The sequence below is a fragment of the Tripterygium wilfordii genome, chromosome 1 (genome assembly GCF_013401445.1).
Source record: "Tripterygium wilfordii isolate XIE 37 chromosome 1, ASM1340144v1, whole genome shotgun sequence".
Classification (NCBI taxonomy): domain Eukaryota; kingdom Viridiplantae; phylum Streptophyta; class Magnoliopsida; order Celastrales; family Celastraceae; genus Tripterygium; species Tripterygium wilfordii.
The window spans coordinates 6,709,061-6,727,564 of NC_052232.1; the positions used below are offsets into that span (position 1 = coordinate 6,709,061).

At 35.9% G+C, this 18,504-nt stretch overlaps 2 protein-coding genes across 8 annotated transcripts; both read right to left on the reverse strand.

Annotated features, from left to right (window-relative positions):
• Positions 1 to 1,301: 1,301 nt before the first annotated feature.
• On the reverse strand, positions 1,302 to 4,382 carry LOC120002477 (60S acidic ribosomal protein P0-like). Its single transcript, XM_038851253.1, has 5 exons — positions 3,904 to 4,382; positions 3,742 to 3,810; positions 2,197 to 2,295; positions 1,702 to 2,094; positions 1,302 to 1,623 (listed from the first exon to the last, which is right to left on the reverse strand). Exons 1-5 carry the CDS (start codon positions 4,159 to 4,161, stop codon positions 1,480 to 1,482), a joined length of 963 nt encoding a protein of 320 aa, XP_038707181.1. The 5' UTR covers positions 4,162 to 4,382; the 3' UTR covers positions 1,302 to 1,479.
• A 1,604-nt stretch (positions 4,383 to 5,986) lies between these two features.
• On the reverse strand, positions 5,987 to 16,656 carry LOC120003150. Of its 7 annotated transcripts, none has more exons than XM_038852082.1 (15): positions 16,318 to 16,656; positions 15,920 to 16,025; positions 15,776 to 15,813; positions 14,860 to 14,953; positions 13,130 to 13,977; positions 12,468 to 12,558; positions 11,392 to 11,464; positions 11,082 to 11,165; positions 10,907 to 10,979; positions 10,265 to 10,330; positions 9,080 to 9,157; positions 8,811 to 8,983; positions 7,410 to 7,456; positions 6,785 to 7,040; positions 5,987 to 6,683 (listed from the first exon to the last, which is right to left on the reverse strand). In XM_038852082.1, exons 1-15 carry the CDS (start codon positions 16,494 to 16,496, stop codon positions 6,346 to 6,348), a joined length of 2,544 nt encoding a protein of 847 aa, XP_038708010.1. In that variant the 5' UTR covers positions 16,497 to 16,656; the 3' UTR covers positions 5,987 to 6,345. The 7 variants fall into 7 exon arrangements, with proteins under 7 accessions (XP_038708010.1, XP_038708011.1, XP_038708019.1 ...); XM_038852083.1 differs by having other exon boundaries at positions 11,082 to 11,121; positions 12,427 to 12,558; positions 16,318 to 16,654; XM_038852091.1 differs by having other exon boundaries at positions 14,860 to 14,959; positions 15,783 to 15,809; positions 16,318 to 16,350.
• Between the last annotated feature and the right edge of the window lie 1,848 nt (positions 16,657 to 18,504).

Below are 18,504 nucleotides of genomic sequence, written 5' to 3' on the forward strand. Positions count from 1 at the left end.
AGAACAAGAGGGGCTTGAAGAGACGAGACATGAAGAAGGATAAGAAGGAGGAAAGTAAGAAGCCCAAAATCTTTGGTAACTCGGAGGATTTAGCACAAGTCGTTGCAGGTCTGGAGGATATTGTAAATTTGAAATCCATGATGAAAGCGGTGCCTCTGTACAAAGATTTGATTGAGGAGTGGGTTTCACAGACTTCAGATAATCAACAAGACTGGTTTCTGAGTTGTGAAAGAATTGGAGGCTGCACTAGTCAGGAGAAAATTGGAGGCTGCACTAGTCAGGAGGAGGTGGTTGTTGCAGAGTCTCTGCAATGGCCCAGAGCCCATTACTTGCCTGAGGCTGATCTATTTGCTCTGCCCTATACGGTTCCATTCTGATCAAACTATCAAACAATGAGGACTCGGACTGGGACTGTCTTTTTGATATTCAGAAACAAGCAGAATTTGTTGTATTTTATTTTGTTGCTCAAGAATTGTGTATATTAGAGAATATTATTGTGTTAATTGAGAATATTTGTATGAATCAAACAAATCTTGTAATGGAACGTCAATCATGAAAATAAATATGAAATTTAATTGTTTATGTTTATTCTACTTTCCACTTTCTCGTTTACTCTTTTTTTTTATGAGTTTCTTCATATATATATATATATATATATATATATATATATTATGGTACAAACTTCGTATGTTATTTAATTGCCTACGTTATTCAATAAGGTTTTAATGTATCACATCCGTCAATAATGCTTCCCTCTAGTTTCCATTTTCTCGTTTACTCTTTTTTTTTATAAGTTTCTTCCTATGTTCTTCAATTACCTATGTTATTAAATAATGTTTTGATGTATCATGTCCGTCAATAACGCTTCCCTCTAGTTTGCAGAGTTTCTTCATATGTTATTCAATTGCCTACGTTATTCAATAACGTTTTGGTGTATCACGTCCATCAATAACGCTCTGGTGTATCACAATTGCATACGTTTTGGTGTATCACGTCTATCAATAACGCTCTGATGTATCACAATTGCTTACGTTATTCAATAACATTTTGGTGCATCACATCCATCGATACACTTGCCTACGTTATTCAATAACTTGTATCTACGTTATTCAATAACATTTTGGTGTATCATGTCCATCAATAACGCTTTGGGGTGTATCACGGCCATATATTGTTACAATTTATATTATTCTAAAAAAATAAATTAACGTCTCTAGTAATTAAAAGAAAGAATGATGTTAAGGCCTTCCATTTTTCTCCACAGAAAATTAATTGACCAGAACAAACATATAACATGAAGATTGCATAGAACATAAACTGAGGAATAAACAACTAAATAATGTCACTTAATTAAACAAGCAAATATTAATTCATACAAACTCCAAATGCTTATTAACCCCACAACACCGAAACTTCAATCTATAATCCAACATTAAAACAAAATCATTGTCAGAACTTCCATAAACAAACACAGTCAAACTAATCGTCAAAGAGACCCAGACCCATCTCCTCATCAGACTCCTCCTCTGGCTCTGGCGCCTTCTCCTCTTGCTTGGCAGCAGCAGGGGCACCATCAGAAGCAGCTGCAGCAGGGGCAGCGGCTGCAGCAAACTTGCTAGGATCCTGCATTAAAAAAAAACATTAAAATAAACATGGCGATTGGAAAACAAAGTAAACCTTGATAGAGCATGAAGTACAAACCTTCAGATATTCCTTTATCTCCTCTGCCTGAGGTAAGGGATAATCAATTTCTAGCGCAATAGCCAAAACATTCTTGTAGGCATTCTTGAACATAAATGGTGCGGCTGCCAGGGATGGGAATGAGATTGCAAGGGACAAAGCATTGACCATTGAAACACCAATTGCAAACTTCTCAATAAGATCATCCTCAGTGAGATTGAGCACCTCTGGACTGAAGACTGATCCATTATCATACACAGATTGAACAATGAGACCATATGAGAAGGGCCTAATCCCAAGCTTCGCAAGCAAGGCCGCCTCAGAAGAGCCAACCTTGTCACCCTTCTTGATAAGCTCCACAGGAGTGATGATTTCAACAGTACCCTTGTTAATCTTGGTAGGAATGTTGAGAACCTGGAATTTTGATGGAATGTAAAACAGTTGAACTTGAACATCATACTGAACAGCTAAGCTCCGAGAGGGGGAAAAACTTCATAGGAAATTAGAAAAACAGACCTGGAAGAAAGAAGTCTGAGATGGGTCGAGCCCAGTGTTACCAGGAGGAACAACCACATCAATAGGAGCAACCAAACCAACACGAGCCGGAGCTCCAACCTGTTCAAGTAGAAAGAAACTCGTGTTGGCAAATTTAGGCAACAGGCTAGAACCATGCAATCCAAATAACCACTGCAACTTACCATATAGAGGTAACAACAGTCATTAAAGCAGAACCTTGCCATTTTGCTAAATAATTTAAATTGCAAATTAAACAAGTGCATGAATATGAAGCTTCTATAGGGTAAATCTCCTAACGTTTCTCGACAAGTGGTCTTCAGACAATATTTACACCTGTTATTCTTGTGAACTTTAAAAAATTCTTAATAAAATTGAACAAACTACATTACGTAATCATCAGATTCTATTTATAGGTCCAACTGCTCCAAATTAGGTTCTATACATGGGTAACTTACCACAAAATACTAACAGATTCAGTGATATGACAAAATCCTTAGTCTCTATAGAAACTTTCAAAGTTACATTAGTAAAAATTGCCACTTATGGAAGGGGGCAACAAGAGGTACAGTCGTAGAGAGAGAAAAGTAACGAGAGAAGCATGCTCTTCTACACCCAGTTTGAGGTTATGCAGTCTTTCCAAACCAAAAATTGGCCGACATGTGTCGAGCAGGTGTCGTGCAAAAGCAAGTGTCGGACACTTGCATTGGCTATCAATGCAAGTGTCCGTGCTTCCCAGCTCAGACTGAATTGTGTCCAGTGTCTACAACAACAATACATTCACATTCGTCTTAGCAATGCAGTAAAGCATTACACACCAAACATATTATAGCAGTTCAACCTATTATTATCTGGGCTCAGAAAAATTTAAATCTAAGCAAAAAGACAGAGTTTCAGAATGAATTGTGTCTAGTGTCTACAACAACAATACATTCACATTTGTGTTAGCAATGCAGTGAAGCATCACACCAAACATATTAAGAACCATAAAATTATAAGAACTGGTTGAGTTGTTTATAACATATGAAAAACAATCAGTAATTTAATAGCAAGCTTCAGATTCAGACTTGAAAGTGTTGTATCAATTTTCGAAGAAACAGTCTGTATTTCTCCACTAGTACCAGTAATGAAATGCCAAATTCTTCCACCCCCATGAAACTTTCAATTAGCAGGAGGAAGGAATTTATTTGAAAGACCTCAATCAATAACACTTTTCTATTGTATCCTTTATTTGAAAGGACCTAAACAATGGAAATGAATGTCATTATCTCCTTTTAAACTTCCAAGAACCAAACAGTATAAAGTGGTGCACCTCTAAGCAAACCTATAAAAATTGACCATAGTCTCCCAGAATTAGAATTGCATGTATTTACCACCATTATCAATAGCAAAATCCAGACTTGTCAAGCTCACTCCTAAACTAAACTAAACAGTGAAAGCACCCCACAAGAAAATAATATTCATTACTGTACGATATCATGGTAAAGCAAAGAACCCTTCAAAAACAAGGACACCTTAATGCCACACAGGCGATAAATAAATATATACCTTGTACTTGGCAACCTCCTCGCTTACTTCCTTCAGATCACCCTTAGTAAAAATAAGCCCAACGTTGCCCTGTTTCAAATGCAAACCAAAAAAAAAATCAAAAACAGAACGCCGAAAAAACAAATTAACGTCTCACAAACGGCAATAGGAGGTAAGTAAGACCTGGAGCAGAGGGATGAGGTTCAAGAAAGCATTGTTGCCGGTATTCTCGGCGTGGATACGTATAGAACGCTTCATCATGGTGTTCTTTCCCATCAGGACAGTTGAGTCACCGCGGAGACCCTGGCGGATGTTTTGGAGCTGGTTCGATCCGACATTGTCAGCCGCCACAATCAGTATCTGGCTGAACTCGTCCAGCAAATTGCACAGCTTCGCATCATAAGCGAGCTTCTTGTCGGCCTTGGAGGGTTTATGCACCATATCTAGTTCTGATTCGACGCACTTGAGATTCAAACAAAAGCTATCTAAAACAAATATTGACAACGAAAGAGAGAGAGGCAAAACTGAGGGCCAAGAAAAGCTTAAAGCTCCGTCAAGGCGGACAGCAGAGCGGCGCCGTCACTTTAACCTCCGGTTTCTGCTACAGCACTGGAAGTTGAAAGGTATAAATTCTAGGACGACGGAAGGCAGGTGGAAAGGGCAAATGAGGGTTTCGTGGTCTTTATAGTGGTGGTGGAGAAAAATGATGGGGTTTTTGAGTAGACCTAGATCGCACGGTTGATATTTGTTCTTTGTCTGAGATCTAACGTCAGGAATTGAAATGGGCCTTTGTTATTATCCAGCCCAGTTTTGATATTTAACAAGCGTAGTCTAAGGTTGTTTAAGCCCAATTATCATTGAAATATTCAACCCATCGACAAGCCCAACCCATGTCAAATAAGGACAACTCTCATTGAATTACTTATATGCTTAAAAAATTTACAAACTATTCATTCGACGCTTTTCTTATCCACATTTCTCATGTATGATATTATTAATTTTGACTTTTTTCTGTTCTTAAATGAAACCTCAAAGTGATTTATCTTTCTAAATCAGCGTGGAAAACTCTTTTAAATAATATCATTCATTGTTATATTCTCATATTGAAAAAATCTCGCGTTATAAATTTATATGCACTGTTATCTACAGTGCATAAAATCATTTATCTGCAAGACATAATTTATCTGTAATGTATAAAATTTATTTGCAATAAATATAATTTTATTTGTAGAGCATATAATTTATATGAACTGTAAGATCATTTAGGTTCATATCAAGAGGGAAGATGATCTGCCGAAGACTTCCTTGTAATCATTTTTATAGAAGAATCTAATTGTAATCTCATCTTAAATAATAAAATTCACAACTTTGAGTCCATATGTCGTCTATCTTATCTTGTCCATATGAACGCGAACTGTTAATCCCGTGACTAGACCTGATCACGGGGATAGGAATTTACTCGTACCAAGTCACACTCATGACTACTAATTGTAAGTCGAGTCGAAGTCTTAAGAATTCCGCGTGGGTGTTGTCCTGAGTAGGATCCCCGCTCATATGAATGTCACTCTAGTCGAACCAAAATGGGGTACTACAAATGTTAAGTGTGTTTTTTTTTTAAAAAAAAAGGTTTTCACCTGCAACCTTATTTCACCCTGGTTCTAAATACATTCTAAGTCATTATTTCACCCTTATTCTAAATACATTGAGAGTGTGTTTGGATTGAGGGAAGGGAAGGGAATGGAAGGGAAAATAAGAGGATGGGAGAGAAAGGGAAGGAATAATACTTTTCATCTCCCATGTTTGAATAGATATAAAATAAAATACAAGAAAAGTATTTTAATTTACTAATTTATCCTTATTTTTATTTTTATGTTACAGTGTTATGTACAGGGGGATAAAATAGATTTTTAACTTATAAATAATTTAAATAGTCATCCCTTCCCAGCCTCCATTTTGAGGAGGAAAAATTTTAATAAAAATTTAATGCAATCTTCATTCCAAATCTCCTCAAATCCCTTTCTTAATTTTTTTTGTAAATTATCCAAATAAAAGATTGAAAGAAAACCACATTTCCCTTCTTTTCACTTTCTTCCAAATCATCAATCCAAAACCACTCTTAAGTGATTGAAGCTCTTAGTATTGACAAGTTATGATAGGCAAAGCGGAAAGGCGCAGGGCCAGTCAAAGGACTAGGGCAGTTGAACAATCATAATTATCGTCAACAGCATCCTTCTATCAGAGATCCAAGAGACTGCTCAAGTACCAATGAACTCTTACCATTTTACATACTCAGATACTAATGTATACAGTTGGAATGGAATAGTTCCCTGTCACCACAAAATTACATGACCTATGAAATTTATCTTCCCCACAGGGACTGAACATGCAACAGATTTCATCCAGGGGGGGCAAATCCAATACCTAATTCGGAATCACAAAGGATCAAACCATCCTACAATATTGAACTCAAATTGCAAAATAGATATGTATATTCAAAAATTTACTACCACAGTTCCATGAGAGAGAATATGAGGAGACTACGATCGGCTAAATAAAAAGATAAACAAGCTGGAGAAGAATTTACAAACTACGAAACATAAGATAATTTGACACTGGAGAGTCATCTCATCTCCAGGCTGCATGAGATGTCATAATCTCTTGACACCGTACAATGCCTGCTGCTCCTCCATAGCACAACCATCTCTCACTGCCCTTGTTCATATTCCATCTCACTCTATGCATTGCAACGGTTTTGGAAGGGAAATCTTCAGTTTTATTACATTTTCCCACATTTCTGTTTTCTTTGCCATGTATATCTGGCTCTTCATCTTCACATACAAATCCTTGATCGTCCTCTGCATTTTGCTTACTACTCCTGGATTTTGGTATCGTTTTGCTCTCGCAGGAGGCCAAAGTTTCATCAGTGCCACATTCCGTAGCAGGATCATCTTCATAACAAAGACCTGCAACAAAATGGATAAAAATTCAAGAATGATATTAATAGAGGCAAGAAAGAATGGATTGCCAGTGATGTGTATCTTGTCACAAAACAGTTAAGCCTTACCTAATGTGTGATTATTTAGAATTGGACTTTTGGCCTTCTTATCATTACACCGTTTAAGATGATTTGACGGTGATAAGAAACCCTGCATGGATCGTGGGGCCTCCGCATTATCGTTTGTTGGCTTCTTCAAGGTTAAAGCTGTATCCACTAACGAAGAGCAGACCACAAGAGCAGATTCATCCACACACAGGGATCCGCACACAAAATTAGGGGCCCGATTTCGTGCAAAATCCTTTTCCACTGCTTTACGTGTGAGCTAATCATCAAAAGTACCCAAAAGTGGTGAACAAATAATTAGCAACTTCAAAAACTAAAAGCATACAATTTTTCCCTATTTAAGAATTTCTTCATTGTTATATGTAGAATGAAATATAATTGTACGGGAGTATGCACTGTTCGAGTTGCTTATTATTTATTTAGAATCTCATCCAAATATAGAATTAGTTGCTTAGAGAATTATATGCTACCCTGCTACTCTGCATCTTAAGATGCATGAACGTTCCGTAGAAATTATGACAGAAATACTTAGTTCTGTTTCTCCTTTATTAGTAAAAGATAAGCATCAATACAATAAGGAGAGGACAAACATAGCTGGCAACATATATCTAATGGCAGCCAAAATTACCTGGAAGCAGATGACAGTACCATCTGCACTGCAATATGCAACCATGCCTACAATTTAAAGCTGAGATGCGTGAATAAGCTGGTTGTGATGATAAACATAAAATCAGAGTGAAAAGAATTCACAATATTCAGCAACCTAGTCAAGAATTACACGAAAATGAAGATTTCATTAAACCTACCCCATAGTTGTCAAAGAGAAACACCTACACAAAACTAAGGTCTTTGTCCCTTGTTTTTTCTCAATTATTAAGTGACTTGTGTAACTTTTCCTGATAACATAGCTGGTCCTAAGCAAAGACAAAGGAGAAGGGCTTGGGCCTTGGATAGGTTGTCAAGAAGAGTAGAACTACGTCAAACCCACCATTGCAATACCATGAAGGATAGGATAAGAATTAAGACAATTCAATTTTGGAGGGTAGTACCAAGAGAGGATACGATAAAATCACCAAGCTAATTTTGGAATGTACAACGTAGAGATACTAGTGCGATTATACGAAGTATCCAAAACGTTCAAGTATGAGACAATAAGAAAAGAAGACGATGAAAAAAGATTAAGATGAAACTCATAAGAATGGCGAAAGAAAATCCATGTAGTGGATTCCAACTAATTACTCAGGCAAAATCATGTAGCTTAATATTCCATTAAATTTGATATTATTTTCTATGACTTCATTAAAGACGTTCTAGATGATCAAGATTTCCCCTCCCTTGCTGGTTTTTGGACACCAATTAGATTATACGTAGTAAAAAGGAAAAAGGGGTTCCAATACACCCGAAAAAAAGTATAAATCAAGAATAGGAATCTTTGACTGATGTCTAATAGACATTATTATTTCGACTCAAGAAAAAAGGCGGGAAACCCTTCCTTTCAATCCCTTTCTTGGGTTGAAGACTAGGAAGACGAATAACAATTCCTAGACCCCTTTGTTCCCCAAATTATTCAGATAAAAGCTTTGGTAATGGTGATGATGATAAAAGACTTGTGCGCCCTTTGCCCTATAGTTACATGGAGAAATGCAAATTGCAAACCCAAAAGGTAATAACTTATCAGTATAAGAAAGATGCAAAAGGCTAACAAAAACTAAAGGGGCAAATTCCGACTATATCGTGCAAAAGGGATTTTTTTACCTGGAAGCGTACATATAATTTCAGAAGCATTTACATTGACTTTGATGATAAAACTCGAAGAATCAATGAAGACAAATCAGTTTTTCAATTATTTTTTTCTATGATAGATTAATAGGAAGGAATGGCAATCAAACGGGTTTGAGTAGGATAACATCCCATCCATATCCCATCCGTTATACTCTTGCGTGTTTTTTTATTCATTATTATTTTACATACTTGAAAAGAATGAACACATGCTTTAGGGATGTAGTCAAATTAGAACATGATAGATTACCAGTTAGCCTCGACACTTGAACACTCCATATGGCAAAGGATGAGCAATTATACGTATGCAGCCCTAGATGTTTAGGCCCAACGATAAGTCTTCCATAAACTGGGACATCATATGCAGACTTGACAAAGCTAAGGAGCCTCATAGTTCCATCATCAAGGGACAAAATAACACAACTGAAAACATGAATACTTTATGCTTCAGGGACAGGAAAAACACACCATAAACATAAGCCATGATATATTTTTCCATTGAAAAAGCTAATACAACACCTTGGATCTTGTAGCCAGTCCAAACTGTAGATAAACCTTGGTGCTGGATGAATTTCCCACAAGGGACGAAAAGGGTCACTGCAACATTAAAGAGATTGTTACTTATATCCTAAAAATTTAATAACCACATCATTTTTCATTAAGTATCTCTCCACTAAGTTTGCACCATCTTGTTTCCCCTTTAATGAAATTGTTTTTAACGAAAAGGACTCCTACAATTTTTGTCCACACCATATGCTGTGATCAATAATCCAGTGCACTCTGGATTCATGCAGTCTCTTTTTTACTATAGGTATATGATTTATCAGCAATCCACTGTGCAATGACATCGTCGCCTGACGAGTACCTTGAATTATTTTTAGTCAACTTGGAAAAAGCGGCTTTTGAATTAACTTTACTGTTATTGTCTTCTAACTATGTGAACTCAAATCACCAAACCTTTTTTTTTCCTTCTTGCTGTTTGTTGTATAAGATTGAATGATGTATTACCTAATAATGACAGGGTACTCTTAAAGAGTTAAAGAGGAACAAAATACAAAAGGGTTTAAAGTCCGATCACTCACCAGGAGGTCCCTAACATGAGTCACAGGACAGGATAAGATATTTTCACTGAAAAGCCATTTGAAAAAGATGTAGTCCAACAAAAGTCACACGCCCTCACTGGAGAAGTAATAAAGCAAAATTTTCAACTATTGATAAGCTTCAATATAAAGGAATTTAAGCTAATAGATTTTAATCTTTGCAAAATAGAAGTTCAGCACCTCTGCTTTATGCTATTGTTGGTTCAGACAGTCGTGGGAGAAGGCTTACAAAATGTTGCTATTATCTTGGGTGGCAGTTGAGTTGGTTGGACAAGAACTATGGCTTGGAGTAGTATATTCACTTGTGCTAAGATGAAAAAGGTCATTGGTTTTATTCCTCTAACAATCAATCAATGAACAGATAGCAGTAGAGGGGAAGAAGTTAATGATCACTTGAAGTAGGCTATGTGAAAACAGAACAATCTGCTGGCAGACAATTAAATCATAACTTCTATAATCACAGCATAATCTAGAATTTATGTCCTGATAAATTGATGCAAATCATGTATCTATTGAGCAGTCAAAATGAAGAGGCAAACACCGTGATTTTTATATCAAGAGCAGGGATGATGACAACCAAACAGTTACATGCTTGAATGCTTACCGAATGTCCCAAAACTTCATGCCTCCATGTCCAGCAGTTAAAATAACATTTGCACCCTCTCGATCACTGACATTAATTTAACCAGAGCATATTATACAGGTAAAGAAAAGGGAGGAAAAAACTTTGCCTCCAAGATATCACAATCAAAATAAGAAACTTTCCCCCACTAACAACATTGTCATCATCATCCAAGCATTAAGTCCAAACAATATCTGGGGGGTTGGCTACAAATCCATATGAGAAATGAGATGAAGGAAATGAAAGAAGAAGTTAGTGTTCACTAATTGCTTTCAGCTAATAATCACTAATACAAGTGAAATCCTACCAACAAAGGCCCATGCTGTGCCAAAAGGTTGGTCTTAGGCATCATGACTGCTGACAGCCAAACAAACCCCAACAGTTTGCACAAAAGAGCCATGAAGATAAATATTTCTATACAATTAGAATAAGAAGTAAGCGTCCCCACACAAGGCTCCAGCAATGGACCAGGGAAGGGCAAATGTATGCAGCCTGATCCCTGCAAGCAAAGAGCTCGTTTCCCTGACAGGTTGTATCGAAGCAACTTTACCACTCGGCCACAAGTTTGCCCCTTCATATAATTAAAGTACGACCAAAAAAAAATATTCAATCTAGTTCACTGACCCTCCAACTGGAGCCCATGCAACTGCTCTAATGGGGACTGTATCCGCACTGAAACAAAGCAAAGGTTTTGTATCTGCAGATAAAGGAGTTGAAATCAAGTTAGAAAACCAACTTCAAGCCTTATTATAGAGAAGTTCAGATAGAAAAAAAAAGGGAAATGACAATTTGCCATTACCTCCAGTTGAACCACCTGCAGAGAACTTCCACAATACAACCTGACAGTAACGTGATGATATCAGAATGCCAGTATGGAAAGGTACTGCAGAATAAATGATAATCGAGCAGAAAATAAGTTTCAATTAACATATAGTATTTGCAGCATATACTGATTCTACAAGTTCCGTCACACATATAGAAAAACACAATGAAGAGGGGAAAAGCATTCTTATGCAAATTAGTTTAGAGGAAACAACTGCTGCCCTATAAAAAGCCAGGATGCAATACAACTTAAAACTAAATATAAAGACTAGATTAATGCAAATCACCGTTCCATCGTGGCATCCAGCAAGCAAGTAATCTTGGAGGGATGAAGTTGACCATTCTACTGTCAACGGTATACTACAAAAAGAATATTAGAAATAAATCAAACAACATTGAGCATGTAACATGGCTAATAGAGTTACAAATAATATTCAGGAAATCTAATTTTTAGAGCCACAAAGAAATTTTATGAAGAGCCACTAAGAAAGTGAAAGTAGAGTACATGAATAAGTCATAGAAACTAGACAAGAACTACAAGACACAAATAATTGTGGAAAGAAAAGGAGAAAAACATTCCAGGCACAAGACTCGTATATAGAGGTGGGTCTGGGAAGGACAGATGTACATACCCTTACCCCTCCATAGCAGAAAGGCTATCTGTGCACCTTGAGTTATAGGTTGCAGTGAACCCATTTTACCACTCGAAGAAGGGTTGCCCTTAAAGTGAATAATTCTGGAATTCCAAAAAAATCTACAAGGAATTGCTGAACGTTTAACAGGCATCTTTAAGAAATCTTGCACATAGCATTTCGCTAATCTGCTGATATGGTTTCTTGACTTTAACATGTCACTTTTAGAGTAAATCCGGCTAGCCTTGTACATTTTTTTGGGGACAATTTCGTCCATCCATTATAATACTTATTTTCTCTATAAATAGGAGTTTGTAATATACCATTTCTCCATAATCTTTCATACTCTTCATAATCAACATGCGAAACAACTTTTTTACAGCAAAGATAAAGAGTTTCGTGTTCTTGAAGCTGTGTACAAACAAGTTGTTAGTTTGCAAGAATGTTTGCTCTGTCTCTAAAAAGATCTGTAAGCTTTCTATATCAAAAAAACTAAGCGTGATGGGAAAGAAAAAATGTTAATTTTTGTACGTTCTTAATGATCTTGAAACATTACAGCCTCACACACAAGTTTTGAAATAAAAATATTTATTTTGACACTATAACATATAGGGACTAGAATAATCTTGGCCTTCACTCAAGTAAAGTTTCAAAGTAATATTGAAATAATGAAGATGACCAATAGATTACCTCTGAATACCGCCAGATTTCACCATTGAGCATCTAAATACAGGTTCAAGTTTTACAAAGCAAGGATCTATTCCCTCCTTGCAAGAAGATGAATATATAGATTTCATGGCATGCGGAAGAGGAACATCCCACCTGCATTTTATAAAGAGAATCAAAGGATAGAATCAAGTAAAATCACCATCTTTATACATAGTATAAACATAGTTTTTTTTTATTGGAACATAGTATAAACATAGATAACTTAACAATATTCAAAATTAAAAACTTTAAGTGAAACTGTACTGATAGGAAGGGCTAAAAACTCAGACACAAATAGCATTGTTTTATAGTAAATCAACTGAGAAAATATGTCGGACTATAATGCAGTAATTTGAAGTTCCTAAACATCACCCTCTACTGAACACGGCTTTTGATTGTAACAGTGTCTCTTATCATTTGACTAAGCTTCACCGATATTGATTAAATAGCTTCTCCTAGCAACAACTACCATTGCAACTACTTCAATTATTTATGGATCCATATGTTCAATGTGTGAAAGTCTGAAAGATACCATTTGCAGTTCATATAGTAACTTTACTTTCCTCTACGCATAGTCCTTCTTCATACTAAATTTACTATGTCTAAGAAGAGAAATTATTACTGCTGAAGTAGCGAGAAAAATGTCGACATATAAATCATTAGACAGCTGAAGTACATATCTTACACATGCAATGATCCATTCCGTAGCAAAGCAGCTAGATAGCCCATCCGATGTATGCATCTGAAATCTGACTCTTTAAGTGGTCTCCATTTCACATCCCAAGCAACTTTGCCATCATGAGCTAGGCATAACACAATTCTTGGCAAAGCAACATCATCTGGAATGGAACAAGCAGCTGAGCCGATATCCATGAAACTATTATCAGAAACATTATTAGAGACCACAATATCCTTTCCAGATGTCTCATCAATATGATAGTCTGTAGCAGAAGATACTTTGTCTTCATTTTCAGTCAAGAGTAGATGAGACACATCACCACCAATTTTACATGACCTTGCTTTCCTCTTCAACACTCTCTTTTGCATGGAATTTTTGAGATCTGAATCATAAGCTGACATATTTAGGGTGGAACTTTTATGTCTTTTACCATTATTTTCTCTAACAGAATCCTCTTGGGTATTCGCAGATGCTCCCTCTGTAGCAAGAAATTCAGATGTGCCTTCAGGGTATTGAACAGCAAGAGCTTGAACAAGTTGATTGTTGAAATTGATGCTATCAACTGATTCATCTCTGGGATACTTCTGTGGTCTTCCTCTTGGCCTCTTAGGTTGAGTTAATAGGTTCTCTACGTCCTCATTCACTGGTTTCTTTCTAGGTCTTCCTCTTGGCTTCTTTGTGTCAGTTGGTTTATCCACTTTTGGCTTCTTTTTGTTGGTTGGTTTATCCTCTTTTGCCTCCCCACACACACCGGTATTCAGAATACACCATATCTGTATCATACCTCTCCCAATGAGCCGAGCACCTATCTTGTGATGAGTAGAGTCGGGTGGATGAGCAGAAACAGCGATAAACTGGAGGGAAAAAATATAAAACAATTATTAAGCAGTCAAACATGATGGTATAGTTGCACAAAAATGTTAAAAAATTAAAAGGTAAAGGCATAAGATACTTCGGTTAGTCTTCTTAAAAAGTCTACCTCTAGTAATATGAATACAAGCACACTTCACAATATTTTAAGGACCCAAATTATGATGAGTGTCTATTCATAATGAAAACACGACTTTGCCAAAACTATATAGGCTAATAACAATACCAACATAGACATAAATAGTTAGGGCATCAGGGGTCCAAGTAACTCAACACAAAGATGCCAAACTTCTGTGATCAATTACCCCAAACGGTGAGATCATCACAGTTTTGCAGAAATGAAAAAAAAAGAGGTGAACAAGCCCCTCCTGCGTAAATCGGCAGTCGGGTGATTCATTAAGAGATCAATTTTGAGTATGTCTAAATTATGAATGGCGTGAAAAACTGAATTCTATCTCACTGCTGATTATCAAGATTTAAAGGTCTTCATACATCATGGTATGATTGGGATGAAGTCAATGACGACAAAGTTCCAGTGACATGTTAAACTTTCAAGATTCATCATCATCATTAAAGCGTCTATCCTAAACAATACGTTGGAGACGCCTACATGAATCCATATGAGAAATTAGCGAGATCTATCAAGTAAATTCTCCTTTTCCATTTGTTCCTATCAAGAGCTATACTCTCAACTAATCCCATAGAGTATTAGAGTTCATGTCCTATCCTACCACTTCAATCCAGGTACTCCTCTCTTTTTAGTAAGAGTGCATGTGTGATCATAATGAATAAATTATTACTGCAACTTCCTATAATCATGAATGTTCACTAATTTAAAAAAAAAAAAAACAGAAGAAAAAGATTACCTCATTTTTTACATGAAAATCAGACCTTTTGTGAACTCTAGGGCACCAATCTAAAGCCCAAACAGGTCCTCCAACATAAAACATGAAGTCTTTACTGCACAGAAATTAATGAGAAACATGTAAAATATGCAGTGTAGCTTAATCAGTTAGGATTTAAAAGTAGTAAAGCAATGTTGTATAAAGTCCAAAGTTGAGTATCAAGTTATATAATGGAACTCCCATGATTTCCAAAAGTTAGTAACAACAAATACAAGCTAAAATTTCTTCTCGATGACACTAAAAAATAATTTGTCAATTGGAATGGCCTCAAATGCATTTATAAACTAGCGACATCAATAATTAATTAGAATAAGGAGATGGAAAAAATAAAAGAACAATGAGGAGCAAACTGCAAAGGGTAACTAAAGCCACTACATACTTCTACAGAAATTATAAATTAAATCTGGAGGGTAAATGCCATTCTTGAAAAGGAAATATGACCAAGAGCGGCAATAAAAAATCTAATGACCTTAACTGAGTTTCATCTTATCAAAACATCTTCCTTTTCTCCATTTTCTAAAGGATCAAAAAAAAGAAAAATAAACCTTCTGTTAATTGGTCAGAGAAAGAAACCATTTGCAATAGTTGCACATTAGTTGATCCACCTACAATTTCCTAAAAAGAATCTTTGAAACCCAGCCAACTCTAGCCAATTAGACTTATTCGGCTCCAAAATCACTAACACTAACACAGCTATCCATCTACCAAAATACTCACTCATGCCAACATTCACATTACCCCAATTATCACTGGTTCAGTATGAAAATCTATATTGTGACCAGTTTGAAAGACTATAACCTTATTTGATACCATTAGGCCCAAGTAAAGAACAAAACATAATGCTGAAACCTAAACACTTAAACTCGTAGGTTCATACCTGTCCTTTAAATGCTTGGTCTTCTCATGTGGTCCTTCCTTGTGGTTCAGAAAAGAGACTAAATGAGGTAAACAAATCCTACCAATAGTAAATGTGGGATGTAGAAAAAAAAATAGCTTTAACTTTATTTGTTTATTTTTTTACCTTAGGAACGTTGGCAGATGATAACTGAGGTAAAAATATGCTGGAGGCCTGAGATTCTGAGCCAAACCTAATAATTTTTGGCTTGTAATTGTAATAGCTCCATTCCCTGTATACACAATCAAAATATGAACATACCATTGCATATATCACAAACGCATACACAGAGATATACTTACATGTATATACACATACAATAACACTACAAGATTTAGGCTAACATCAAACTCGAAATGACTTCAGATCAGAGATATCATAAACACTACTTAAAAGAAACTGACAGAATGATTAGCCATCGTAAGAACCCTGAGGATGAAAAGCGAAGTGTACACTCAAGAACAGAACTAAACTCATTCACCAAATTAATTGTATATTTCACAGTAAAACTGAGAAAAAATCACCTTAAGAAAGTGACTGAGTCAGATAACCTTTGAATTTCACATTCTTCAACAGCGAAATTCTCTACCGCTCCACAGAGCTTCGAAATTGTGTCAACCGCTTTGAAGTGATTCTCAACCGAGTAGTCGAACATAGAAACCTTAACTCTAGCATCATTATCTCCCAGCGATTCTTCTTCCATACTCTTCTAATTCCTCTGCTAAATAAAAAAAAAATACTAAAATGAGTAATCAAAACCATGTCTTCAGGCAAAGTAATCGTGGGAGACTCCTTATACACGGCATAGCGAAGATTTTCCGAAATTGGGCTTCTCCAAATTTGCAAAACCCTAACCCGTAAGAACAACGATCACTTTTGAATGCGCTTTTAAATTAGGATTTCTGTTTGAATACCTACCGAATATATATGCCTGTTTGGCATGGCGTCAGATACATCGTTTCCGCTTAGCGGGACGCGCGTATGACGCTCTATCAAACGGTACACTTTGTCTCCGTTTGGCACAACAAAAAAATTGATTTTCAATCTAACGGAAATGTTGTGAAAAATATGTTGAGCTTAAAGCTGTGAAATATGCTATGAGGTATTTGGTGAATTAAAAACTGACACTAACGGGAAAAACTGTTGACTAAAACTATTATTTTGAATTTAATAATCATTTGTTAATCATTTCGTTATTAAAGTTAATTTAATAAATATAATTTATTATTAAAATTAATTTAAGTATATTAGAATTTTTTTATCAAAATTGAAAATTTTAATTAGTCAAATAAATAAAATAATAAGTTTTTATATGAAGATTATTAATGTGTATTTTATTTGTTTATAAATATTAAATTAATTTTTATAATATTAATTATAAATATTAAATTTATTGGTAAAAATATTTATAAAACCAAATAATATATTAAATATATATGATTAAGTTGTGGGACCCACATTAACTAATGTAAAAGGTCAAAAAAATGATGGCGTGGGTCCCACAAAAAGAAAAAAGGGAAAAAAAATTAAGGAGGCAGCGGAAGCTGGGAGCTTCTTTCTGGCCAACGGAGCTGCCCTACCAAACTGACACTTTGTAGCGGATCTGTTGACATCAAATAAGCTCCACATAGAGGTTTCATTTGCTAACTTTGGTCTTTGGGTACAATTAATCCACATCTATTTGAAATAACAAAAATTTCCTCCTTCAAATCTTATCCCGAGCTTCCTCCTCAATTATGAGTTTGACTATAAAACTTTGTATCGAAAACTCCTTCAATTTTGGCGCAATTGATTCTTGAAATGTTTCCATTTCCTTTAATGGTTTTTTTGTCCATTTCCTTCCAATGGTTTATATTGTAACTAGTGCAGGGCCCGGACGTTGCCTCGGGTAATTTAAAAGAGATGTGGCGTGATTTGTCGAATTATTGATCGACGGTGGTCAACAAACAACAAACAACAATGCTCGATAACTATCACACATGCTTGAAGCCTTATATGTTACACATGGTTGGGGTGAATAGGAGATGAGGGGTGAATGAGCATTTTAAAAAGCTCATTTCGTCGTTTGGTTCAACTGCAGAGGTTTGCAACAAAAGTCATCAATTGCAATCATTTGAGAAACATTAGTATAACGCTCTATCATTTATAGGCGAAATCGTAAGATATCTTACGATTGAAGGCATAAACAATCAGAGGGAAGAATTGAGTATACCAAAGAGGAGCACAACAGCGAAGACCAACAAAAGCAAAAATGATAGACCTCAAAAAACAACAACGAAGCAAGCACATCGGAAATTCATGGCACAGTAGAGCCCCTATTCACCTCCAAAAAAGGTCGATAACCCAGACCTCCAATAATAGAGCCAGAATCGAAGTTCAAAGGAGAGAATAAAAAGTAGATAGTAGACCAACAAAATCCAACCAATACAATTGAGGCCTTTCACTCTCTAACAAAAAATTTGAGATAAACCACAAATTAAAAGTCACCACAACAAATTGAAGTCCAACCCAGCAATTGAACCACACACTTTAAATAAGGACCACAGAGTATTCAACATAAAAAGAATTATCTGGTGTAGTTCAATGGAAGATTCAAAGAAGTTCATATGAAGAATAATACAAAATTTAATTGGGACAAATTAAAGATCATGTAATATAGAAGCATGTCTGATTGAATTATATATGTATACCTATTGAGAGCAAAAGCCATT

What these genes read in the sequence shown, in the direction of transcription:
- LOC120002477 (XM_038851253.1), bottom strand. Translation starts at nt 4,161, where the DNA reads ATGGTGCATAAACCCTCCAAGGCCGACAAGAAGCTCGCTTATGATGCG. An exon ending in AGGAGGTTGCCAAGTACAAG is followed by an intron (nt 2,296 to 3,741) that starts GTATATATTTAT and finishes CTACTTGAACAG; the next exon opens with GTTGGAGCTCCGGCTCGTGT. An exon ending in CTCAGACTTCTTTCTTCCAG is followed by an intron (nt 2,095 to 2,196) that starts GTCTGTTTTTCT and finishes TCAAAATTCCAG; the next exon opens with GTTCTCAACATTCCTACCAA.
- LOC120003150 (XM_038852082.1), bottom strand. Translation starts at nt 16,496, where the DNA reads ATGGAAGAAGAATCGCTGGGAGATAATGATGCTAGAGTTAAGGTTTCT. An exon ending in GACTCAGTCACTTTCTTAAG is followed by an intron (nt 16,026 to 16,317) that starts GTGATTTTTTCT and finishes TTGTGTATACAG; the next exon opens with GGAATGGAGCTATTACAATT. An exon ending in TCTAAATAATCACACATTAG is followed by an intron (nt 6,684 to 6,784) that starts GTAAGGCTTAAC and finishes ATTTTGTTGCAG; the next exon opens with GTCTTTGTTATGAAGATGAT.